The sequence below is a fragment of the Pongo pygmaeus genome, chromosome 13 (assembly GCF_028885625.2).
Source record: "Pongo pygmaeus isolate AG05252 chromosome 13, NHGRI_mPonPyg2-v2.0_pri, whole genome shotgun sequence".
Taxonomy (NCBI): Eukaryota; Metazoa; Chordata; class Mammalia; order Primates; family Hominidae; genus Pongo; species Pongo pygmaeus.
The window spans coordinates 81,184,663-81,211,651 of record NC_072386.2 but is presented as its reverse complement, the minus strand read 5'-3'; the positions used below and the strand labels follow the sequence as shown (position 1 = coordinate 81,211,651).

Genomic DNA, 26,989 nt, shown 5'->3' with positions numbered 1-26,989 from the left:
GTAACAAACCTGTACATGTACCCCTGAATCTAAAATAAAAGAAAAAAAAAAAAGAAAAAGAAAAGGCAGATTGTCAGATTGAATTTAAAAAAACAAGACACAAGTCTATTTTCTGCCTAAAAGAAACATACTTTAAATATATAAACATAAATGTTTTAAATGTAAAAGACAAGGAAAGATACACTGTGTTTACACTAATCAAAACAAAGCTGGAGTGGCTCTGTTAACAAAAACATAGCTTTCAGAGCAAGGCATGTGGCCAGGAAAAATTTCACAGTGAAGAAGGGGTCAATCACCAAGGAGACACAACAATCCTAAACATTTTTGTGTATAATAATAGAGCTTCAAAATATAAGAAGCAAAAACCCGAAGAACTTCATGGAGACATAAGCAAATCCACAATTGGATTTGAAGAGTTCAATGACCTCTTTCAAATGATTGATAGGATAATTAGGCAGAAGTTCAGTGAAGATATAGGAGATTTGAACAATACTATCAACCAATTTCCTTTAATTGACAGAACATCCACCCAACGACAGCAGAACTCTTTTTTTTTCTTTTCTTTTTTGAGTCAGAGTCTCGCACTGTCACCGCCCGGGCTGGAGTGCAATGGCGCGATCTATGCTCACTGCAACCTCCGCCTCCTGGGTTCAAGCGATTCTCCTGCCTCAGCTTCCCGAGTAGCTGGGATTACAGGTGCCTGCCACCATGCACGGCTAATTTTTTGTATTTTTAGTAGAGACAGGGTTTCACTATGTTGGCCAGGCTGATCTCAAACTCCTGACCTCGTGATCCACCTGCCTCGGCCTTTCAAAGTGCTGCGATTACAGGCGTGAGCCATTGTGCCTGGCAAACACATTCTTTTCAAGTTCATATGGAAAATTTACCAAGACAGACCATAGTTCTGACCATACAACAAGTGTCAATACATTTAAAGGGATTCAAACCATAAAATGTTCTTTAGCCACAATGGGATTAAATTAGAAAACAATAACGAGAGATCTCTGGGAAGTCTCTAAATATTTTAGGTGAGTTGCAGCACATTCAGGGTGATGTGGCTGTGGACAAAATCTCTAAATTTTGGAAATGAACACTTCTATATCCCTCATGGGCTGAAGAAGAAATCAAAAGGGAAATTAGGAATCATTTTGGACTGAATGAAAAGAAATATCAAAATTTGTAGCATGCTGCTAAAAGAGTGCTTACAGAGAAATTGTATCACTAAACACACATATTAGAAAACAAAGGTTTCAAATTGATGATCTCAGCTTTCACATTAAAAAAAGAAAAAATAGGCCGGGCGTGGTGGCTCACGCCTGTAATCCCAGCACTTTGGGAGGCCAAGGCGGGTGGATCACAAGGTCAAGAGATCGAGACCATCCTGGCCAATATAGTGAAACCCCATCTCTACTAAAAATACAAAAATTAGCCAGGCATGGTGGCGGGCGCCTGTAGTCCTGGCTACTTGGGAGGCTGAGGCAGGAGAATTGCTTGAACCTGGGAGGCGGAGATTGCAGTGAGCCGAGATCATGCCACTGTACTCCAGCCTGGTGACAGAGCAAGACTCTCTCAAAAAAAAAAAAAAAGAGAGAACAAAAAAGACCCCAAATATGCAGAAGAAAGGAAAAAGTAAAGATCACAGGATAAATAAATGAAATAGGGAGATGATCATAGGAACAATCAATCGATTTATTTGAGATGGGGTCTTGCTCTGTTTCCCGGGCTGGATTTGAACTCCGGGGCTCAAGCCATCCTCCTGCCTCAGCCTCCTCTATATCTGGGACTACAGGTACACACCATCATGCCCAGCTAGAAGCTGATTCTTTGAAGAGAGAAGTAAAATTGATAAACCTTTAGTCAGATTGACCATGAAAAAACCTACCAAATGATCACATCCAGAAGGACAGAGATGACATCACTACTGATTGTACAGATGTTAAAAGGGCACCAACAAAATATGATGAACAAATTTAGTCCATAAACTGCACAACTTAAAACAATGGACAATTTCCTAAAGGACACAATGACTAAATCTTACTGAAGGGGAAATAGATAACTGAATCACTCCATATTGATGAAAAATGTGGAATTTGGAGTTAAAAACATTTCCAGAAAGAAAACTCCAGGCCCAGGTGGCTTCACTGGGAATTCCACCAAATACTTAAAATATTTTTAATTAAACAATATTTATTTTAAATCACGATTCTTATTTGGTTTATTTAATTATTAATTATTATTTTCATTATCATTTTTAATTTTGAAGTTGCATCGCCCATTGTGACTACCAGGTACTTCTGTCTTCCTTCCACAGTCTCTTCCCTTCCAGAACCCCAGGGGGGCTTCAGCTCTCCACTGCTGCATGACAGACATACCTATGCCTACAGATGTGATTTGCTCAGGACCTCTGCCAACTCTGGGCTTGGCTGGGCAGCTCCCTCTTAGAATCCCTCCTGTGCAGCCATTACCATGGCCGAGTCATTTCCAGGCTTCTCTGCGTTCATGTCTGGTGGTCAAAGCTGGCTTTCAGCTGGGACTTGAGCTGAGCCATTGGCCAGAACATGTAGCCTGGCCTTCCTCAGAACATGGCGACTGGATCCTAGGCAAGATCCTGAGAGAGCCAGGATGTCTCCTTTACAACCTGGCCTCAGAGAGCAGGTGGCATCACTCTCACTGCATTCTCAGATGCAAGTCATGTGTTTAAGGGGAGAGGAACTTGGCTCCCTCTTTCATTGGAAACCATGTCAAGAAATTCTGGATGTGTTTTAAAGTGACCATTAAGTCCTTTAGGGTCTCCGAAGGCTGCTGTAACAAAGTATCTCAAACTGCGAATGAAGGGCAATGAGCCAGGAGGGGCCCTGTATCTGGGCACCTGCACAGGCCCACCTGGACTGCTGGCCACAGAACTGTGGTGAAAGAAACAAACCCTGTTGTCTTCAGGCCACTGTGGTATTAGCTCAGCTTGTTCCAGCAGAAAGTCCCTTCCTCTCACTGATGCAGGCACTGATGCCCCAGTTTTTGTCATTTCTTTGCTACGTATTCAGAAGGGTCCTTCTACCTTTAAGAATTTAAGATTGGCTGGGCGCAGTGGCTCACACCTGTAATCCCAACACTTTGGGAAGTCAGGAGATCGAGACCACCCTGGCCAACATGGTAAAACCCCATCTCTACTAAAATACAAAAAAATTAGCAGGGCGTGGTGGCACGTGCCTGTAGTCCCAGCTACTTGGGAGGCTGAGGCAAGGGAATCGCTTGAACGCAGGAGGCGGAGGTAGCAGTGAGCCAAGATCACGCCACTGCACTCCAGCCTGGTGACAGAGCAACACTCTGTCTCAAAAAAAAAAAAAAAAGAATTTAAGATTTTGGAGTATTTGGCAATACTCCAACGTGATTAAGAGTGTGGACTCAGGAGTCAAAACACCAGGGTTCTGTCCTGACTCACACTTGCTGGGACCTTGGGCAAATTACCTAACTTTACCTCTGGGAACCTGTGTTTGCATTAGCTGGAGTGGTAATAATAGGAGTGCTGCCCCATAGGGCTGTTGTGAAAATTAAATGAGAGTAAGGAAGTGAAGTGTCTGCACAGTGCCTGATACAGAAGAGCTTAGTTGATGATATTTTTATTATTGAATGTTTCAGTGTTTTCAATAGCACTCAAAAAGGAAACAGCATCACAAAAGGGCCTTTTCAACTCAGGGGGACCTTTGTTCCAGAACGGATTCAGGTGAACAATCACAAAACTTTTAGTGGTTCAAGGAAGAAGGATGTGACGTGACGTCACTTTTCAATAGTCCAGTAGTATGGATCCTGTGATGTGATGTACAGTTTTTGTACGCAGCCACAGCTGGGTGCTGTTCATGGGACAGTTGACAAAATGAGAGGTCCAGGTGCCCCCCACCAAAGAGATGAGGCCAAACCCACCTGGTCTGGCCACAAACCATAGACTGATCAGGAGGTGGGGTCCCTGGCTGGCAGCGATTTCTGGCCCCTAAGAGGTAGGAAGACCTTAGTGGTAGGGTTGGGGGAAATTGAATTAAGGACAGGTAGATACTAGAGTCAGGTGTGTGCGGTTCATGCATGGTGAAAACTGTTTTGCTGCTTCTGGAGTGTTTCCATGTTTTTATAAAGATGACCTAGAATGTGCACTTTAAAATTGATCTCTTATCTTTTCTGTAGTTCCCAGAAATATAGGCTATTATGTCTTTATGCATCCTAAATCCCGCTTGGGTGGGTAGTTGTACCATTGCCAGAGAGGCTTCGTCTGCTAACTTGGACTGCATCCTAAGATCCACCCGAGCTGAGCTGATAGCTGAGTGGAAGGTGCTGGCCACAGAGGCCTCTGCACAGGTTGGGGTGAGACCTCCCTCTCCTTTATTTCTTTTCTCTGCCTTGATGCAAACAGATGGGCATGGCCAGTCCAAGTAAGTCTGTGGGCATCGGGGTACAATTGGTGCTTCCAATGTGCTTCTGGATTTTTGAGTTAATGCTACTGTTTGAAATTGTATATGTGCATATTCAAAATCATGGGAGACTTTCTAAAAATATTGTACCCCTTGAGTTACAAGGAGACTTCCTAAATGAGCCACACAATTCCAGGGTGGGAAGACCCCTTGTCCCCACTTGAAACCTTCTAGTATTTAAGAAACCATCAGGGCCGGGTGTGGTGGCTCAGGCCCATAATCCCCAGCACTTTGGGAGGCCGAGGGGGGTGGATCACAAGCTGAGGAGTTCGAGACAGCCTGGCCAATATGGTGAAACCTTGTCTCTACTAAAAATACAAAAATTAGCCGGGTGTGGTGGCAGGTGCCTGTAGTCCCTGCTACTTGGGAGGCTGAGGCAGGAGAATCACTTGAACCCGGGAGGTGGAGGTTGCAGTACGCCAGCCTGGGTAACAGAGCTAGACTCCGTCTCAAAAAAAAAGAAAGAAACCATCAAGAAGGTGCCAAACAGGACTCTGTCTTTAACATCCATGAAGCCTGCAAAATGTAACCCCCTCTCCCCTCTTACTGCCCCTGTTAGCTGAGCCCAGGGGTGATTACAAGCCAGGGGGCAGGGGCTGCACTGGGCAGCAGCTGGCCTCAGCCTCAGCCTCAGATCGTTGCCTCGGCATGACCCGAGCAGCTGCCACAAAAGCAGCCTGCCAGGGGTCATCACATTATTTATGCTTAGTTTGGCCCAATTTCCAGCAATAAAAGTTCCATCAGAGAGTGTGCCCAGACATGCAGGGGGTGACATCTGTGTCCCCTGTGGGCTGGGACAAAGCCGGCTCTGCTCTGGGCTCTGACTCCAGCACAAGCCTCTGCCACAGATCCATCTTGTCCTTAGGTCTGGCTGCAGCCCATCTGCTCAGCTGACCTCAGTTATCCTGACACCAGAGGGAAGCCTCTGTCCCTAGGTACCCCTCACCCAGAGAGTGAAGGGCCCTACTGGTGGGGATGAACAGGGTGAGGGAAGGAAGTGGCAGTGGGGACCTGGTATCCAGACACCTGGCTGCACAACCCCTTGGTGCCCACTCCAGCAAGGCTAGGGTTGCAACCAGTGGCTCTAGGAAAGCTCCTCTAATGTTCCGTTTTCTCTTTTTTTGTTGTTGTTTTTGGAGAACTCTCTCCTTCCCCAATCACAGTTATGAGATCCTTTCTCTGGGAGCCATCCTGGGTGGCCTTGTTTCTTTGCCTCCATGGCACCCTATAGGTCTCCCGTCTGGCCCTGTGTGTCTGTCCCCTATAGGGCCCTGGTCAGTTGTGCAGCAGGCCCAGCACATGGCAGCATGGGTCCATGCTTGCTGGTTCACATTTGTTCCTTAAGCTCTTCTTCCTCCTTCGAGACCCTGTCTGTACACCTTCTCCCTACATCCTCCTCCAGGCTGCCCACTTGGAATTCACCTCTTCCTTCTCTGTGTCCCACATCCCCGTGGTTGAGCTCTGCTCTCTGTTCTCATTCTGGGGGATGCCTATGCTAATGTCATCTTTCCACTGTCCCACCCTTGCCAAGAGACATGGAGACTGCTTCCATGCCCGGCATGGCGGCCCCGATGCTCCATGTGCATGACAGTGTTCAGAGTCAAGGACTGAGGACCCCACCCTGCTCTGTGACAGAAGGCAGACAATCAGCAAATAATAAAAGCGTGGCAACAGGATGATAATAGGTATATGTGAGAGTCTTGGAAACTGGGAGAGGCAGTCTTCCTGCTGGAGTGTGGAAGGAGGGGGCGTCAGGCAGAGAAGCTTCACTGCTCAGGCAGGAGTGGAGTTGGGTGATAAAAGAGTAGAATTGTACCCAGGGTGGAGTGGGGCAGGCGTCAGGTGTCATAGCTAGTGTCCTGTTACCCCACTGCAGTGGGCCTCCGACTAGAGCCTGCAGAGTTTGCTATAATAAAGATCGCTGGGTCCCAGGGTTCAGGTGGTCGAGTGGGGCTAAGAATGTGCATTTCTAGGGATTTCCCAGGTGAGGGGACCATATTTTGAGAACAACTGCTCTATGTGAACCCAACCCCGATGCAGTGCTAGGGCTGGGAGCTACTTGGGAGCTGTGTCCCCAACTGTATTCCATAGCATCCTCCTTTTATGGTCCCCAACAAAGAGTTTTGTGATCAAATGTTTGATATCTGTGGCATGCCCAAACCTCGCTCTTGGAGATTCAAGGCATACTTGGATATAAATGGAAGCCTTGGTAAGTCCTTCGGTAATGAATTAGATGTCTTTCAATCCAGCATTTTCCAGATCTATTTAAAAATGAAACACTCTTTGGCTTCATCCCTTCTGCCCTGGAGTGGGGCTCTACCAGCCATCAGTCTGAGAAGCTGCTCCAGGACTGCATCTGTCCCCTGCCCCCTTGTTGTTGGAGTCTGCAGGCGAGACCAGACTTCCTCACTCTTGCATTCCCTACGAGACCTGACGAGACCTGACGAGGTCACACCCCAGGCTTTGTGAGCTTTTGTTTACATGAGCTGTGGGCTGTCCCTCACCAATGCCTTAGGAATCTTCCAGACTCTTCCCCACTCCTTTCTGTGGTTTTGTCTCTGGGGCTCTACGGCACTCCTGTCAGGGGTACACATGAAGAGGCAGAACGCCTAATGTCCGGCAAGGTTGGGAGATGCCCCACCAGACAATGGGCTTCCTGAGGTCAGGACCCAGTCCACTGCTCCATCCTCAGCCCCAGCTCACTGTCTTGCACACAGTAGGTGCTCAACTAATGCTTGTGGCAGAGGTTGAACTGCATTGACTGGGCCTGTCCTTCTTTCCCACAAATACATGAGAGCTGGCCCTTAGTGAAAACCAGCGAGGACTGCTCAGGGGCACACAATGCTCCTGGGATATGTGCAGAGTTTAGCTGGGGCAGACTCGCTCAGAAATTGAGTCTTCCAGGAGCCCAGTACTCTTACATCCTGGAAGCAGGGGAGAGCTGTAATCTTGGAAGCTGTGACCTTGGGAGGGACCGAGGCCATGCAGGGGCCGCAATTCAGTGAACATTGAACTTTTTTGGAGGCTGGCTCTCACAGCAGGCTCCTGGACTCATAGATCTCTGCAGACTCCCTGGACTTCTGGGTTATGAGGGGCGGGTCTTAGATGAGACTGCTCTCTGGAGGGCAAATGTGTCTCTGCACTGCCGAGCCAGCGGGGCGTGGAGCAGAGCAGTAGCCAGCTCCTGAACCCGGACATACTGTGCTGTGAGGGCTGGAGTGGCCCAGGTCTCCCGCCAGGCTGACATGCTCTGCATTGCTACAGTGGCACACAAACATCACCAGCAGGGGGAGTAGCTCACCGGACTGGTCTTGTGCCCTGGAGGGGATGGAGGTTGGCAGGTGGAGCATCAATGTTTCCTTCTAGGGTGGCTTTGGAGGGAGGAGAGGCTTCTGCTTGAGGCCTTGGGTCTTGCCTGCTGTCCAGAGCCTGTGTCCAGAGTGACCACTTCTCCCCTGCCAGAGTTTGTGGGTGAAATGATGAGGTCCAGGCCTGTTGTTTGTAAAGTGCTCAGTGCAAAATGCTGGGTGAAAAATCCAGTTTACATTTCAAGGAATCCCTAGATGATGTGACCTGTTTCTGCAGAATTTTGAGGAGAGGCTTCGTTTGGGATAGTCTACATAGACTAATAGTTAGGGAATTGGCACCTTTGGCCATGTCTGTGTAAGAGTGGCCTGCTAAGCGGTGTCCTAACAATGCTGGGACCACTTTTACCAGCTCTGGTCCCCTTTCTGTCACCAGGTGCTGGAGTGAGCAGTACCCATCAGGGAGAGCAGTAGGTCTCTCTGCATTGCTCCATATTAGTTATAAAGGGAGATGTCCATATACATTTTCTGACATAAACGGAGTGAGGAAGTCTCGTCACATTGCATATTAACGACATATGTTGGAGAAAATATTCTACCTCCTTCCCTGCTAGAGTTAATTCCGTTTACCCACTCTCTTATTTAGAGACTGCCTGGCACCAGCTGAGAGACTGACACAGTGCTGGTGTGGCCAGGTCCATCCCCACCATGGTCCAGCAGGTCCCTCCCCTTGCTGCATCCACCTCTTTCCATCTTTCCTCCTTCCCTTTCCTGGGTCTGGCCTGTCATTTGCCAGTGGTCCCCAGACCCTTGAAGCAGGGATCGTTGTCTCTTTGTACAGAGGGGATTCATTCCCAGCTGGAACGAGGCAGACACTGTCCTTGCTCATCCAGCCCCTTCTCATGGGGACAGTGTAAGGGGCTGATCCAAGACCCTGTGAGCAACTCAAAGGCCTGGCAGGACATCCTTGTGATGAAGGTTGTTACCACCACTGTACAGGAGAGGAAAGAGGCAGGAAGCACCAGGGTGATCCAAGACTCTCCCCTTAGGGCATATTGGCCCTAGGCAGCCTGGTGGTGGCCTCCTGGTAGGTGCTGAAGGGAGGGGCAGGGAGTTGCTCAAAGCCAGGGGCCAGCAGGAGCAGAGGTGAGCTGGAAAATAGCAGAGATGGATGGAGCTGGGCAAAGGAGAGGATGGGGGAGCTGCATGGGTCCATGACACCTGCTCTGACAGGGTTGCCATCCTCTTCCTCATTGAACTTAGTGCCTGTTGCATCCTAGAGCAAGGCAGGGGCCGGGATGCACATACCTCCATGAGGAGGGTGAGTCTCTCCAGGTAGGATGGCCACTTAAATCAATTATCCTGGGGAAGAGCAAGAGCGGTGGGATCCAGCCTGAGAAGACAAGGGGAAGGCTGGGTGGAGCCGTCTGGTTCAGCCACCCTGAGCTGGGTCATCTGTCATGGAAACCGAGAGTGAATAGAGCAGCCCACTGTCCTCTCAGTCATGAACTATTTCTTGCAGTAGACTCTTCAGTAAAATGGAAATGCACCATCCAGGTTCTCTTCCGGGCTGTTTTTAAAAAAATTAATATTACAGTTTAACGTGGATTCAGGGGAACTAGTAAAAATTTCCCATCTATTCAAAATATCAGGGAAGGATGTGAATGTATATGCTCAACAGCTCCTGATAAGCGAAAGAGCCTGGGTTTGCTGCTGAGTTTTCTCCAGTGGTAACCGAGCACATACACTAGTGACCACAGCCACCCTGCTCCGATGACCTCCGACATCCTCCTGCAAAACACACTCACTGATTCCAAAGGGCAGAATAGCGACTGGAGAAACCTGTTAGGCTGGAGAAACCTGGCAGACACCATCTTGGTGTCTTGGTCAAATGATCATCATCCCATGGCAATCAATAACCAGAGGACAAATCAAAGCACATGATCCTGATATGACACACCAAGAAGGACACAGCATCACTATTGTGATGGTCCAGTTAATGGTTTATCACCTGAATTGAATCAGGAGGAAACAGCGGACAAGCTAGCCAAACCCCAGCAGTGTGCGTGGTGGAGGTGCAGAGGAGTCTGTAACATAACAGGCCTGAAATCTTAAAAAGTTATCAATGCCATGAAATGTTACTGTCACAAAGCAAAACTCAGGAACGCTTTTGGATTCAGGGAGATGACAGAGACGTGACTACTGAATGGACCTGTGATCCTGGACTTTCTTTTGCTACGGAGGACATCACTGAAACAACAGACAAAAAGCTCAGTATGGTTTGTAGATTAGGTAATTATATCAATATTAATTTCCTGAATTTCATCATTTTACTACAGTTTATAGATTTAGGATAACATTCTTGTTTTTAGGAAATACACATTGAAGCATTTAATGGAAAAGAGGCATCATATCTGTATCTTACTCTCAAATGGTTCAGAAAATAACATATATACTTGAAGGAGAGAGACAAAGCTGAAACAAATATAGTAAAATGGGGGAATCTGGGTGAAAGGTACATGGGAATACTTTGTTTTACTATTTCTATAATTTTTCTATGTTTGAAACTTTGTCAAAATTAAAAAAATTTAAAAATACCTCCAAAATACAGAGGCTTAAGATAGAAGATTGTGTTTTGTCTACTGAACACAATAGTGTGGAGTATACAGGCTAGCAAGGAGGCTCGGCTCCACACAGCCATGCAGGACCCCAGGCCCCTTCCCTTGTGACTGCATGATTGAGTCACAACAGCAAGGAGGAGAAGGAACCTAGTTGGCCAGCTACAAACTTCTGCTTGAGCAAGGGATGTAGAGGAACTGGGGCCAAAGACCACCCCACGCAGCAAGGGAGACTGGGAATGCAGTCTCTGGCTGGGAGTCCCTGTGCAGAGTCAAAACGCCATTACTGTGGATCATCAGAGAGCAGACCCGGGGGCTCATGAGCAGTCTGCCCCCTCGCCGGTTCTCAGATTCAGAGGTAATCTGAAGAGTGGCCATGACCGTGATAAGCCTCAAGGTTCTGCAACTAGTCTATATTTCTCACATCTGCCCTTGCCTGACAGCGGCTTCCTATGGGGGCCTCACACCATTCTGCCCCTTAGATTCTGAAACAGTGCTTCCCATCCACCCTATACCTTGCACCTTTTGGCAAGCGAACGACCACACACTTATGTGCATGCATGCATGCATTACCCTGGGATCTTGTTAAAAGACAGATTCTGATTCCGTGAGGCTAATTAGCTACCCGGGGAGGCTGAGGCTGCTGGCCCTGGATGCGCTGGGCAGCAGAGGTCTATGGGCATCTTGAGGGTGCACCTGCATGCTTTGGAGATGAAGGAGCTGCGACTCCTGTTCCTTTTGAGAGGGTAACGCTGGGAGGTGTTGGGTGCATGGGAAATGCACCAGCAAGTGGGACTCACCTTTCCTTGGGTGGATGTCATGCCGCATATGGGATTTCACCCATGGCAGGCTGTTCACGTCAGGTGTTGCTGAAGAGATTGGGAAATTAGGCAGAGTTTTGGAGGAAGTCACCTTGTAGATCCCTCCCAAGTTTAAATTTGTCTGTGGGTTTGTGAGTAAGAAAAAATAACCTATATACTTCACATTGTGTGGCTGATAAGGGGAAAATTCAGAACTGAAGACCATGGGAGATTCAGAGAATTCCTGATTTTGTAAGAAAAGCAGGGTATACACCCTGACTGATCCACCCAAGCACAGCTGAGTTGCACGGGAGGCTGTGCCCCAGGGTAGCTGTTCAGCTGTAAGTCAATGTTCTGCCTGTGGTGTGGCCCGATGAACCTGAGGCTGGAGGCCTGGCACATGCTGGCTAGAATCCCAGCTCCACCATTGGTTGTGTGACCTTGGGCATGTCGTTAATCTCCCTGAAACTGAGTACTCCTATCTGTGAAGTGGGCATGGGTATTACAGCCGACACAGGAACGCTCCCTGACGGTGGGGTCTGTTTTCCTTGTTGATGGCGGCTCACATTGCTCTGTGACTACCAAACCCTACTGCACCATCCTCTGAGCCAGCCTGACTTCTCGGGGGCTGCCCAGCTGTGGCACAATGGGGTCTGAGCCCACTGTTACCAGGGTCTGCTGCATCTGGATATTAACCTTAATGTGTGATGAGAGCCCATGGGCTCACCAGAAACACACTTAAAGGACGGTGCTTGCAGGCCTGGAAGGGTTTAGGCCAGCTGAAGTGTTAGAAGCTACTTTTTAGGGCTGGAAGCGATATTCTCTTTGACCACAAGATGTCACCCTGCAACCATGACATTGGGACAGGCACTGTTGGATTCAGGGTTCCTGAGGAAAACCAAAAATGGTTTTGAAACCTCATTTTCACCTGGATGCTCTCCTTGTCCTTGGTGGTCAAATGGTTTGTTCTAAAGGCTCGAGAAAAGGTTTCACAGTGAAGTTCATCTGTTCCCTCCTGCTTCGGAGAGGAGCTCCGAACACCCAGCTTTGCCACCTCCCAGCTGTGTGACCTCGAACAAGTTGTTCAACCTCTCTGCGCCCAAGATTCCTCATGCCTAAAATGGTGATAATAGCACCTACCTAATGAGTTTGTTATGAGAATTAAATGATGTTTTCAAAGTGCTTGGAACAGTGCTTGGCGCACAGCAAGTCCTGGAAAAGTCTAGTAAATAAAATAATAACAATACTACTAACAGTGTACTCAAGGAGTGCCTCACCCTTCTCAAACAGACAAAATTCAAACACTGAAAAATTAATTCATACCCTACAGTCTCAAGCATAGGTTGAGTATATTACATGTTTTGAAATTTTAGAATTCCCTGCTGTGTTATGTAGGCAATGGAAACAATTTTCATAATTTATTACTGTAATTCATTTCTGGAAAACAGACATTTTCAACAAGAAGGGAGTGGAAGATAATTTCTTCCATTGCTGCTTGCCTCAGTGTGCACAGAGGATCCCCAAGGGTCCTGCGAACCGCATGTGTAAGGAAAGGTGCCATCCAGGGTGTTTGGTTCTGACTTGCCGGCTGGCCTTCTTTCCTGCCTCCAGCATGTTGCCTGGGATTCCAACCCAGTCATGCCAGAGTTAACCTCCGAGTACAGTTATGACGATTTTCACTCAGTCACAGGCGCAGACTGGCGTCAGATGGCAAGAAGAGGAGTGCAGGAATCAAACGTCACAGTCTCAGGAGCAAAGCCCCACAGACGTCTGGCTTCTGGATCTTTGACCATATGGTCAAAGATTGCTCTGCACAATAACCTCCAGAGCAGTCAGGTTGAGGATGTCTGGTACTGAAGTTACTCCATTTGAGAAGTTTTATGTATTTTTGTTAAATAAAATTGAATTGTAGAATGTTTAATTGCAGAAAAGCATAGTGAAGAAAATTAAAAATCACTTATAATCTCATCACTCCAAGATACAATCACCATTCCTACTTCGTGACTTTATACAGTGATAGTCGTGTACGCTGAAAGTTTTTGCTATTTTGCTTTTTTCATATTATATCATGCCAGGAACTACTCTTCAGAACTCCTTTTTATGGTTGCATAATGTTTCCTTTCTGGTTACACCATGATTTAACACTAGACCCCTATAATGCTTTCTAATTTGTCACTATTTTAGGAAATATTGCAATAAATATTTGATTGTCATATATATTTTTGAATGACGTTTTTGGAGAGCTTAATTAATGGGTATTTAATGGGCTAACAAGCGTGAATTCTTTTTACCTTACACTTTAAATCATCTGCTAACTCTTTGCTCAAGGTCAAAGTTAGCAAGCAGCTAAGCCCAGCTTTGAGTCCTGCTCCACAAAGTTTAAACTCCAATGTCATAGTGTCTTTTGGAGGTTGTTAGTACCTTTTAGCTTTTGGAACATAAAAGAAGGAAGACTTTACTGTGGAAGTTCTGCGGTTCTATTATTCTATTATATGCTACATGTAAACATTTCCAGAAATCTGTTAGAAAAGAAAGTTTACTGCCAACCCAAATGCCTTCAGGGACCAGGCAAATGCCAGACAGGGCGTACACGTGCCAGCGGGCCTAATATGACATTTGGAACATACTTACAGTGACAGAGAGGATGTGTGCCACCAACTCTCCCCTACACAAATGAACAAGTCAGATCTGAATTTGTAAGTCTTTCGGGACACTGTCCACCAAACTAAACCCATCTGTGGGCCAAATGGCAACCAGGAGCAATCTTATAAGACCCCAGTAAGGTTCATGAGGGGTAAAGGGCACAATTTTTATTTCCTAGGTTGGGAAACTAAGGTTCAGAAGACTTGGGCATGTAGTCAAGCTGGGAAGACTGCACATCTGTGGCTTCTCAGGGGTTTTCAGCTACAGTGCAGGCTGGTGTCTGTCACTACCTAGGACTGTGACAGGTGCCATGAATCATTTCTTACTGTCAATGGAGAAGGGAACAAATGCATAAATAATGTATCCTTCCCCCTCAATTACTTTGAAGGATTTTCCTGGGCTAATGTTAACCTCTTTCATGCTACATAAGTGCTCACCCAAGAATAACTGCTCCTTCCAGAAAGTCTTTGCATAAGGATGACTGACCAGAAATGTCCAGCTTTTGCTAGGTGTGTGGGTGGGAGGTGTCCTCCTTTCTCAGCTTCCTGTTTCTTGTCTCAGTTGTCATCTGAAGCCTCCCCATGTGCAGATCCACGCTTCACCCTGGGTAAGGAAGAGGGCATGGTGATGGTGAGAGCCAATGCAATGGTGTCCTTCACATGCTGGAAGGCATCTGAGATGCACCTGCTGGGTTTTAAGTAATAGCTTTTATGTGGCCTGCATGAAAACTTGGCTTCCTTTTGAGTTAATGTAGTATTGTCACTGAGTTGCTGCTGCCCCCTATCATTCAAGAGCTTTTTTGGACCAAAGAAAACCCAACAGAGGACCCCTGAAGAGACTTGTTCTGGCCCGAGAAGGGGCTGGACGAGGCGGAATAGTGAGGGTAACATGAAATCTTTTGGAAACCGGCCAGCCCAGAGTGCTCCAAGAGCCCTGTGCTGACATAGGACACTGTCCTGCTCAAACTGAGACACAAATGATGCTTAACCTTTTTGGCTTCATCTTTAGGAACTTGGCCCCTTTATTTTGTGCTTCAAACTTCTGTTTCTTGATTGTAAGCGCAAAGGTCTACAGGTGACAGGAAGGTGATGTAAATGAACAAAGCCGCCAGGTGTCCTCAGCTGGGGTTTGGTGGGGATTGAGGTGAATGGGAGAGCAGTGCCCAATGCGGGATCCCATTGCCCCCGACCCCTGCTGAAGGTTACCAAGGTGGGGAGGGGACTCTAGGCACATCATGGCCAAATCTACCCATTTTCCAAGAGAAGCTAGAAATCCAGATGTTTATATGAATGCAGCTAACTTTGAAAAGTGGCAGTGAATTTGACTTTGCCTAAGACACCTCATAGGCCAAAGAAATCCCACCTGCAGTCTGCATGGGGCTGGTGTGCAGCCAGCTTTGCATCCCACAGCCTCTGGCTGGCTGGTCGTGGATTCTGGCACATTGTTTGGGTAGGATAAGGGCATACACCTGCTATTTAATAACAATGTTGTGCACTCTCCACACATAAGTAAATTGTGAACATACAACAAAGAACATCTCATAAACCTTACTGCTTACTTAAAGCTCATTTCCTTCTGTACCCAAATGAAAGACATCTGCCCATCAATGACCCAGTCAAGCCGTGAAAGAATGAGAAGCACATTTCAGAGACTGTGTTAATAAAAACAGTTCAACTATAAACATTTCCAAAAAGGTTTTAAAATAGAGCGTCTCTGAGGATATCCCTTTAAGTAAGTCACCATCACCTGCATTATTGAGATTTAGGGGAAGGTTTAGGGGTGCAGTCACAGGAAGCTCAGGACAACATCTCAGCCACCTGTGAGCTGAAGCACAGAGCAGGCCAAGTCCCTTGCTGCATGCAATTTGGGAGAGCTGTGGCCACAAAGCCGTGCAGTGGGATACTCTGGATCCTCAAACTTCTTCTAGTGGGCATTGCCCACTTCTCAATGCAGGGGCATCCCAGGCCCAGAAGCTTCAGCATGTGTCTGAACTGAAGGGTGGTGGTGGGTCTGCTGGAAGGCCACCTTTGCCTGCAGACAAAATGGTTCTTTCCTAATTGAGATGGGGGCTTAGGGGCCATTGGGACTGACCTAATAAAGCAAAGTGAAGCTGTATCATATGTCAAAAAGGCAGTTTCCTGAAATTGAATACTTTAAAAATGTGAGCAGAGTAGAACAGCCCCAGGGGTCGTCAATCATCTCTCCTGGTCCAGGCTAGCTCAGGAGGGACTGGAAATGCACCCACCCCCAACCAGAAGCCGGGAGTATTCATTAGTGGCCTTCCTCTGGGAGGAGAGGCTGAGGCTCCAGGCGTAGCCTTTGTTTTCTCTGGCCTGGCATGTGGACAGATTTTTAGTGTCATAAATTGGAGAGGTGGGGTGCTAGTGTGTTAAGTAAATCTCATTTCCAGCATTTCCTGGAGACCTGGAACTAATACATTTTAAGAAATGTTTAATAGTAGGCCGGGTGCGGTTGCTCATGCCTGTAATCCCAGCACTTTGGGAGGCCGAGGTGGGTGGATCACGAGATCAGGAGTTTGAGACCAGCCTGGCCAACATGGTGAAACTCCGTCTCTACTAAAAATACAAAAATTAGCCCGGCGTGGTGGCGCACCTGTAGTCCCACCTACTCGGGAGGCTGAGGCAGAAGGATCGCTTGAACCTGGGAGGCGGAGGTTGCAGTGAGCCGAGATCGTGCCACCGCACTCCAGCCTGGGCAACAGAGCGAGACTCCGTCTCAAAAAAAGAAAAGAAAAGAAAAAGAAAAGAAAAGAAAAGTTTAATAGTTTTAAAAGAGTAATACCTATGTTCCAATCACTTACAATTAACGTATTTTATCCAATCAAGGCATATCATCATTTTATACATCAAGAAAGAAAAGAAACTAGCGAACAAACGGGGCATAATGCCGCCTGGCCCCGCTTCCCCCTCCCCCCTCCCCCCGTCCTTAAGAGACAGCTCTGGAGTTCAGAAATGCTACGAGAGCAAGCTCTTCATTCTTAGAATCCAGGAAGGGCCGGGCTTTTGCAGCTCTCCTCTGCCAGGAAGCCGCTGGGGGGCGAAAGACGCCAGCGTCTCACTCTGGCAGAAGTGCCTGCCTGTAAGCGTAGAGTGAAAACTTCCCCATAACAAATTCAGAAGTACCTTGTACATTCACCACCCACCTGAAGAAAGCCTGAATGAAAGGAACAAAGCCACGGCGTTGTTGACTTTCCTATTATCGCCCCAGTCTTGCGGCAGGGCCCGGGTTTCCATCCAATCCACCCGGCCCGCCACTGTCCGGGCCAGTCTCCAAGGCCTCATCCAAAAAAAGGAAGCAATGAGGTGTCCCCCAGCGCGCCTTTCCACTTAGCACGGAAGGTGCTCAGTGGGTGAATCCTTTGAAAGTGCCAGCGTGTATGGTCAAATGGCAGCAACCTCTAGCCTGTTAAACTCTCCCAAGATCTCTTCCAGACTTATTCTATTGCCGGAAAAAAGGCTTTTTACATATGCACATTTAAGTAATTAAAATATTTCAACATGGCATAAGACGTAGGGGCTCTTACTCTATCAGTACTGGATGGGAATCTCCTTTTGCCCTCTACTCCCCAGGGTAACTGCAGCCCCACCTGAATGCGTTTTGTAGCCCTTACTCGGGTTCTATTTATGCGCAGCTTGGAGAGGGCTCACTGGGCCCGGCCGGGCAGCTCCGTGGCCGTCCCCCTCCACCGCCCTTCCCCCGCGCCAGGCCAATGCAAGGGTGTGTGCGTTGAGGGGAGGGGAGGACAAAAGGGGTTCAGAATCTTTTTAACCTGCCTGTAGATGGCGCCCCGGGAAAGAGATTCCGAGCTGCATTCCCTAAGCTCCAGGGGCTGCAGCCGCGGGGTCCTGGCCAGAAGGCGTCCAGCCGCGAAGACTGCACAGCAGCTCTCAGTCCTTCCCAACTCGCGCGGCTGCTCGGCACCCTTGCGAGGAACGGATGGAAGGGAATTACATGTAGCAGGGCCAGTACTGGGGGCGCGCACTCAGGGACCACGGAGTGGCACTCAGCCTCGATCCCACGCGCCAGGCAGCCCGGCCACCCCCACGCGCGGCGGGGGCCTGCCCACCCCACCCGGCGGCAGGTGGACAGTGTTGCTATGAAGAGAAAGCCTCGATTGTCCCTACTGCAAACCGCCACACGCCAGACCTCTGCTATTGTGCGCCCTCCATAGAAATGCAAACGAGCGGCGTGCGCCGGCCGCAATCTGCTCGCCCCCGCCCGCCCCCCTCTCCGGCGCCCCGCCGCGCTCGGCCAAGGGCGGGGAGGTGGGGTAGGATCTTCCAGAGACGGCTCAATGTACACATTGAGTATGCCTGGCAGGCATCACCAGCGCCCTCGGGACGCTAGTGGTCAGCTGCAGGGGGCTGTGCCCACTGCCTTTTGCAAGCCTCTAACTGGCGCTACCTGTTTTTACCTTCATTTCCGGCTCCAATGCAACAGTCTCATAAACTTCAAATTAAAGAAAAGAAACAAATAGAAAGGCAGCAATAGAAAATGCAAAATAATTCCTTTTGCTTCTATAAAGGTGCTTTTCGCAAATTGCAGCATCATATTAGCAAACAAGGTTTTTGTGGGTTGGGTTTTTTTTTTTTTTTTTTACTTTTTCCTTTTAAGGACTTCAAAAAAAAAAAAAAAAGCCAGGCGAGATGAAATCTGCAGGCTCCAGTCTGCCTGGTAACACCCCAACAAAAGCGGCAGATTTGAGGCATTGTCATCCCCCGCACCCCTCCCCACGTGGCCTTCTGGCACGAGCCGCTGGCTCGCCGCCTCATTTACATCAGAAAGCGGGTGCCGGCCAATAGGCGCGCAGCCTCGCGCCAGCTGGCGGTGCCGCACCCACCAGCCTATATAAGGGCGCGCAGCGTAGCCGGGGCGCACTCGCTGGTGGTGGGCGCGCCGTGCTGAGCTCTGGCTCTCAGTGTGTTCGCCCGCGTCCCCTCCGCGCTCTCCGCTTGTGGATAACTTGCTGCTGGTTGATCGCACTATGACTCTGGAAGAAGTCCGCGGCCAGGACACAGTTCCGGAAAGCACAGCCAGGTGGGTTTCAGGGCGCTGAGAAAGCCGCTGGTCGGTCGGCGACCGTCAGGGTTCTCCAGGGTGGGAATCAGCGGGGTAGGAGCAGAGCGCGGGGGTGCGGGCGCCAGATCCGGGTTGGAGAGCCGGGGTGCAGGCGCTGAGCCGGGATTGGAGTGTGGTTGGAGTTGGGGAGCCAAGGGTGCGTGCGGGTGGCCGGGGCTGGGGGCTCCGCTGCGCCCGCTGGCCGACTCCCGCTCATTGCGCTGGCTCCTCCGCAGGATGCAGGGTGCCGGGAAAGCGCTGCACGAGTTGCTGCTGTCGGCGCAGCGTCAGGGCTGCCTCACTGCCGGCGTCTACGAGTCAGCCAAAGTCCTGAACGTGTAAGTGTAGACGCGGCCCAGGCTGGGAGACAGGGGCGGGGGTGAATGGCGAGGAGACTGGCGGATGGGAGGGTTGGCGGCGGGAGAACTCGGTCGCCGGTTCTGACCTAGGTCCCCGCCTTGCCCTCGCAGGGACCCCGACAATGTGACCTTCTGTGTGCTGGCTGCGGATGAGGAGGACGAGGGCGACATCGCGCTGCAGATCCATTTTACGCTGATCCAGGCTTTCTGCTGCGAGAACGACATCGACATAGTGCGCGTGGGCGATGTGCAGCGGCTGGCGGCTATCGTGGGCGCCGGCGAGGAGGCGGGTGCGCCGGGCGACCTGCACTGCATCCTCATTTCGGTGAGTACAGTCCTGTCCTGTCCCCGCCCCGGTGTGGTTCCCGCCTCGGCCCGCGGCCAGCCAGGCTGACCCTGCTCTCTCTCCGCAGAACCCCAACGAGGACGCCTGGAAGGATCCCGCCTTGGAGAAGCTCAGCCTGTTTTGCGAGGAGAGCCGCAGCGTTAACGACTGGGTGCCCAGCATCACCCTCCCCGAGTGACAACCCGGCGGGGACCTTGGTCTGATCGACGTGGTGACGCCCCGGGGCGCCTAGAGCGCGGCTGGCTCTGTGGAGGGGCCCTCCGAGGGTGCCCGAGTGCGGCGTGGAGACTGGCAGGCGGGGGGGGCGCCTGGAGAGCGAGGAGGCGCGGCCTCCCGAGGAGGGGCCCGGTGGCGGCACGGCCAGGCTGGCCAGAGCTGAGGACTCTGCAAGTGTCTGGAGCGGCTGCTCGCCCAGGAAAGCCTAGGCTAGGACGTCGGCCTCAGGGCCAGGAGGGACAGACTGGCCGGGCAGGCGTGACTCAGCAGCCTGCTCTCGGCAGGAAGGAGCGGCGCCCTGGACTTGGTACAGCTGCAGGAGCGTGAAGGACTTAGCCGACTGCGCTGCTTTTTCAAAACGGATCCGGGCAATGCTTCGTTTTCTAAAGGATGCTGCTGTTGAAGCTTTGAATTTTACAATAAACTTTTTGAAACAAACTTATGCTCTTTATTGAGGGTAGGGGATCTTTGTGTAGGGGGAGGTGGTGTGCAGGGTTTCAGAGGATTGCTGGAACTCCGTGGAACTGATGGCACCTGTTCCGTCTTCCTGTCGGGCAAGAATGACAGGCTCCTCCGCTCTGGCAGAGGGAGGGCATGCTGCCCAGTGCTAGGGTAGAACTTGAGCCTGGCTCCTACTTTTCTCCTTTTAGGAAGATTTTAAACTTGCAAAACAGGAGCATACTTGCGATAAGACAGTGCAGCAGCTGAAGTCTTGCCTTCCAAGGCGATAACAGTGACCTCTGCCTCCCCTCCCCCTCCTCGGCCCTCCTCCCCCTCCCTCCTACAGCTGCTTATCTGAACAGCTTGCAGGAGGCCTCAGGCTTTCCTGCACAATGAGCATTGCCTTCTGCAGGCCCTGCCTTTTGTGGTCCCTGAGGACGGTGGCAGCCTGCTCCTGCTCTTCGGGACTTTTTCCTCTTAAATGCTCTGACACAAAGCAATGCTACAAAGGTACTAATACCAAATATGACATTGATGACTGCATTTAAGTATGAGTCATTACTTTGTCATGGCTATGATAGAACTTGGAAGATCTGAGAAAAAATTGGAAGGCAGCATCTATATAAATAGGCATGAGCAATTCTGAGGGGGCCTGGCATCTGCTATCTACTATTTTCAGTGTTCTCTGCCCACATCAGAGTTACGAGGATTGCTGCTATTCACAATTCTGTTTAAAGACTCATAGGAAAAAAAAAATTAAATATTTTAAGCCAAGACTTTCTTTAAGAAGGAACTAGCGGGAAATGTCCTGATCGAATCAATCTTTTTTATGAGACCAATATGCCTTGAGTTCATTCTGTGTCTAACTAGCTGCTTTCAGCAGGGGAAATACATGTGGGACCCTTGTGCTGTCAACTAGGCTGCCAAGCAGGCTGAGCCTTCTGGGCAAAGGAGGCATGATGTGCTGTCTTCAGTCCTTAGGGTGGCTGACTTACCTCATTGAGTGCCACGTCCTAAAATTCTCTCCAAATTACAGGAGCATTCTTGAGGCAACAGGAAAACTGTACTGAATTACTCTTCTTGTAATGAAAGCGTCCTTGTTTTCCATTTATCAGCTCCTAAAAACATCTACTCCTCAATGGGACAGAAGCCTAGATAAAAAAGTCAGTTGTATTTGTGCCCAATTTTCATTACTATTTTACCTATTTGCTGCTTGAAATCTTAAGGTTTTCTTATTGAGGTAGTCTTGGGGTGGGCCTGTCTACCAGTCTGTGTTCTGGCAAAATGACCAGAACATGCTATTGTAAACACAAAGTGGACTTGATTACTTTAAAATGGACCCTTAAATGAGTAAATTCAGCAGAACATTGCACAGAGCAGGTAGGCAGACCCTCCTGTTGGCCAGGCGACACTTGTAGAACATGAGGTTGTAAGCCCTTGGCTTTTTGATTAGAGCTTGCTATGAGGCCACCTGTTGGAGCCCCAAAGGGCTAGGAGAAAAAATGCATGATGGGACACAGTGCCATGCCCAAAAGTTATGCTAAACTTTTTCTTTTTTTTTTTTTTTTGATGAACAGGTGTTTAATGCTATTAACATGAACTAACTCAGAGGGCAGATAATAAAATGTCCAGTGTTTATAAACACATAATTGCATTTAGTACTTCTAACAACCCTATGTGATAATGCATATATAAGCCCTTAATGCATGGTAATTATCACTACATATGTGTTGGGGTGACCCATAAAGACAAGCACAATGCCTGGCATCTAGAAAGCACTGAATGAATGTTAATGACAATAATACTTAAAAGCTAATGAAGACATTTGTCTCAGACCACAGAACTCCAAGTGAAATAGTGGGTTTTGGACCAGCCATCTGGTTTCAGGACCAACACGTTGCTGCCATGAACTTCTGGGTGCTGGAGCACTTGCAGCAGGCTTATTTTGGAAAGAAGGCTATTTTCATTAGATAACTTTCTACCTTTATAAGTTATATGTATTCATTGCAGACAAATTGTAAAATACATAAACATTAAAGAAATAAGTAAAAGTGCCTGTAACTGACCATCAGCAAATTTTGATGTATTAATATTTCCTTCTGAACTTCTATTTTTCCTCTTACATATTCTGTAACATACATAAGCACACCCAACAGTTTTTAAGCTGCATTTGGCTTAGTCTGCATTGGATTTAGTTACTGTCTCCTTTTCTTTAACATGCTGTTACGGCTCCCATATATCCACATGACCTTGGAACAGGGCTTGTCTCTGCTTTAGCAGGCTCCAGTGCCTGGGTGAAAATACATATTCCAGCCTGGGATCCAGCTGGGGCATCTTCTTTACCTTGCAGCCCTCACTAAACTAGAAACATGACTGCTGTTTGCAGGATTTTAAGTATCACATGTCTAAAACCAACCTTTGCCACCCCCAGAGCAATGAAAGTAAAGCATTCTTATTTTTAATTTTTTTAAGTTTTGCATATGGTCACTGTAAAAATTGGCACTGGCAAAGCACCTGTCGTGAAGATGAAATGGATACAGAATGACAACAGGAGCAGCTTGGAGAGTCAGGCATTCCTTGCCCACACCCAGCATTGCCCACATAGGGAGCTGAGGTCTCCTTGTTCACCTCCTGGCAAGACAATAGGACAAAATGATCTCTGAGATTTATTTTGTTTTTAAGGGCTGTAATTCTCTTGTGTTATATATTTTATTAAACCATTAGCCTCAGAAGTACAATGTGTATTGGTTTTGAAGCCACTTGAGAAAAAATAAAAAATGAATTTTTCAGAGGAAAAGCAAGGATGTTGGCAAACAAAGCAAGGCGTGTAGGGTCAGCTCAGTAAACAGATATTCAGTTTTGCTTTTTTGAGATTCTTGTGTTTTTCAGTTGCTTTTCTAAGATGCCAACCCCTGTACTCCTCATTTGAGTATGCCCTCCAAAATGTCAAAAGTGAATTGTCTTTCCACGGTCACAAAGGAGAGACTTTATGACTTAACTGGGGGCAATGAGACATGATCCTGCGTGGTGCACCTGAGCTGCTGCGAGCCGCCGCCGGAGGAGTGGCCAAGTGCGTGTGCAGGGCCAGCTGGAAGCCTCGGGGTGCCTGGAATGACTACACGGCTTTGAATTCTGTCCTAGCGCAAACTTATATTTGGTTTTTAGGTCTAGCTCAAACTTCCCTTTATCAACTAGAATAAAATTGCCAAATAATTTCACTCCTTTCATCGACTAATAGTGTGTGAGTAAAGTTCATCCACACAGGGTGGCAGAGTCTAGATACTGGGAGCAAGTGGCTGCACCACCAAGATGCATGGCTTCTTGCCCACTGATGCAGCAGAGGCCTTTAAAACCTCTGTGAGCTCCTCGTGCTGGGTAAGACAGGCACTGCCTTGGGCTGCTGGGCTTCAAGGGTGGGACATAGGCTGTCCACCGTGTGGTTCAAGCATTCATTCATTCATCCCCTCATTAATTCAGCTGGCGTTTCCTGAGCACATGTGCTGTGCCAGGCACAGTGCTAGGCATGGCCTCCCCACTGATCCTTGCCTGCCTGGAAGGTCCTGACAGCATTGAGTTGAGCCCATGGCTTCGCATTCCCAAGCCCATCCATCTCTTATTCATCCTGCCTAGAAAACACGTTGAGGACAGGAATGAGAAAGGTGAGTGTGGGGACACCATTTCCCATACCAATTGCTAATTTTATGAGACTCTCACTGGCCAACTAAAAAATATGTCACAGTTGGCATTCCGTGACCTTTTTGCATCAAAAGCACCCTCAGCCTCTTTCCTTCTCACCATCTCCCTTTTCTTTCTATTTCTTCGATTTTTCTCCAGTCCAAGCCTTCCCGAGCTGTGACTTGTGCTTCCCTCCTGAGCACTGCTAGTGGCTTCAAAAGACTGCTTTCCAATTCTACTTCCCTCCCCACAACCTTCTCTTCTTTTTCCTTTTCTTGCCTCCACCTCCACCTCCGCTCTTCCCTCTCGTCCATTTCTCGCCACATCCTTCCCTTCCTCCTCCTTTCTTTGCCCCTTCCCCTTCCACCTTCACTTCCATTTTGGAGCTCCTGCTGTGAACCAGGCCCTGGGGACTCAGATGAGAAACGAGCAGCCTCTGCCCCCAGGAGCTGGGCCTGGCGTCAGCTCTCTGGCCTGGCCTGGGGCTCTCTCCAGTTCTCTTCCATCCACTCAGTGTCCCAGATCCACCCCCTCAAACTTGCTAGGCCATGACCCTGAGTGGAGGTACAGCGGACACCTTGTCTGACTGAGCCCAAAGTCAGTCTCTGCCCAGGGCCTGGCCTGGTGCAAAGAGCCATGCACACCCTTGCTTGTTCCATGCCCTTCCCTGGGGGCGAAGGTCCTGATCTTTGAGGTGGGCTTGTGGATGGATGACTGGGGCTATGATGACAGTGATGAGGAGGTGAAGTTTCCAGGTGAAGAGACTATCACAACCTATGCAAACATGGGTGGGCTCCACGTATCCCAGTGTGCCCAGGGTGCAGCGCTCTGTCTCCTAGGTTTCTCCATGCTCTGTCCATGCTCTGCTTCTGCCCCTTCCATTCCTGTCATCAGGGTCCAGCTCTTTACTATCACCTACCTGAGTCCCATACTTTTAGGGATGCTGGTGTAGGCTTGGGGGTAGCAGGAAGGCTCCTGGTCAGAGGAGCCCCTGGTATAGTGGAGATCATGTGACTCCTTTGGGTCCGGCCCAATCTGCATCTGTGTCCTGGGCCGTGGCTGGAGGGAGCTCACCTGGGCTTCCTTTTCCATCTTCCTGACTCTCCCTAAATCGCTCCGAACATCTGACAGAGTCCAGAAGCTTGTTCATCTTGGGTGGAAGGGAAGAGAGTCTGGGGGCTGGCTACCTTGCTGGGGAGGGTGGAGATGCAAGGGTGGGCGAGGATGAGGGCCACCTGCCACCATCCCTGAGACCATGATCAGGCAAGTGGTGCAGGCAGAAGGCTGGTGGATGACTGTGCAAGCCTGAAAGCACAGCCTGATAACAATCAATGACAATTGTCCAGCAAGACTCCCCTCTGAGCTTCAGAATAGAACAGTGTTTCTGGGAGAACAGAGTGGGCTGAGCCCTCCTTAGCTCTTTGTCACATGGAGGAAAATGCATTAGAATTGACATCTTAGCAGTGTCATCTTCCTAGGAAATACAACCCGACCAAAATGGGTGGAAGAAGGTGCTGTGGAAAGGAGACAGCCTGCCTGTTTTCTATGCCTCTCATGGAGTACAGGCTCATCCAGCAGAGCTGCCTTCGGAGCAGAAAGAAGGGATGGGTGACCCCTTGAGACTGAGCTGATGGTGTCAGGCTGCAAATCAGTGAAGGTCACATGAAGGGTTGTTGGCTATTGGGGAGCATGGGATTCCACAAAACCTGCCAGAGATGAGCAATTTTCTGTTTATAGAAGTTCAGTAAATGTCTCAGAAGGACCCCCCCAAAGTCCCCGAGTCCCTTTCCCATCCAGATCCAGCACAAGCAACTCCCTCTGAGTACAGCCCATGGGGAGCTGCTCAGACTTGCCCCTGCTGCTGTCCACCTGCTTCTCACCTGGATGCCCAGTGACTGACAGATGAAACTGTCTTACTTATCTTAGTGATATCCCAGCTGATATCTCATCAGAAGGCAGAATTCTACCACAAACCTCCAACCACTGCCTCCTGGTGTTATCCCCACAGTTGTGGGATTAAGGAATGTTGCAGATGTAATTAAGGTTACTAATCAGATGACCTGAAAACAGAGAGATGTTCTGTATGGGCCAAACCTAATACATGAATATGTTAAAAGCAGAGACTGGCTGGTTGGGGAAGAGAGAGCCAGAGACTTTGCAGATGTTTGAAGAATTGGACACACCATTGCTGGCTTTGAAGAGGAAGGGGGTCATGGAGCAAGATTTGAGGGTGGCCTCTAGAAACTGAGAGTGGTGCTTGGCTGACAGCTGGCAAGAGAATGGGGACCTGATTCCTACAGATGCATGGAGCTGAATTCTGTCAACAACGTGGATGAGCTGGAAGCAAACTCTTCCCCAGAGCCTTAGAGATGACCACAGTCTGGCTGACAGCTTGGTTCAAGCCTTGTGAGACCCTGAGCAGAAAAGCGAGTTGAGCCTGCCTGACTTCAGATCCATGGTACTGTGAGCACATAAATAGGGACTGTTTCAAACTGCTGAGTTTGCGCTAATTTGTTACTCAGCAATAGGGAACGAATACATCCCAGGAACATCAGGCCCTTCCCTCCCCACACCTCTCATGCTCCTATTGGGTCTACCTGGACCTCGTCTTACAGCTTTTGTACTCCTGTCCTGCACCACCTCCCCCACTCTCGCCTCTCCCTGTGTCCCACAGGGCTCCTCCCTCTCTCCAGACATATCATGCCCTTTCATACCCTGGGGCCTTGGACGTGCTGGTCCAGCTGCGTGAACTGCAAGTTTTCTTGAACGGAGGCTCTGCTTGCAGGTGGAATGCATGGAGTGGATGGGCATCTGCCTAGACAGGAGATGTGGGGGCTGGGCATGGAGGTAGCAGAGGAGTCAGCCTGTGGGCCCTGGGCCCTACCAGAGCTGGGTTCCACCTTAGCATTTAAGGAGGTGGCCTATACAGAGCAGGTGGCAGTGTCGGGACAGGGGGCTCCTTCCAAGGTCACCATGGGATTGGTGGGCAGGCCTGTGCCTGTGGTCCAGTCTCTGGCTCTGATTGGAGCACGCTCATTCCTACAGAACAT

General features: G+C 49.1%; 1 protein-coding gene across 1 annotated transcript; it reads left to right on the top strand.

The window, feature by feature from the left end:
- Positions 1 to 18,718: 18,718 nt before the first annotated feature.
- GADD45G (growth arrest and DNA damage inducible gamma) lies at positions 18,719 to 20,261 on the top strand. The gene is made up of 4 exons (XM_054502460.2): positions 18,719 to 18,881; positions 19,139 to 19,240; positions 19,373 to 19,586; positions 19,675 to 20,261. Exons 1-4 carry the CDS (start codon positions 18,829 to 18,831, stop codon positions 19,783 to 19,785), a joined length of 480 nt encoding a protein of 159 aa, XP_054358435.1. The 5' UTR covers positions 18,719 to 18,828; the 3' UTR covers positions 19,786 to 20,261.
- The last annotated feature ends 6,728 nt before the right edge of the window (positions 20,262 to 26,989 follow it).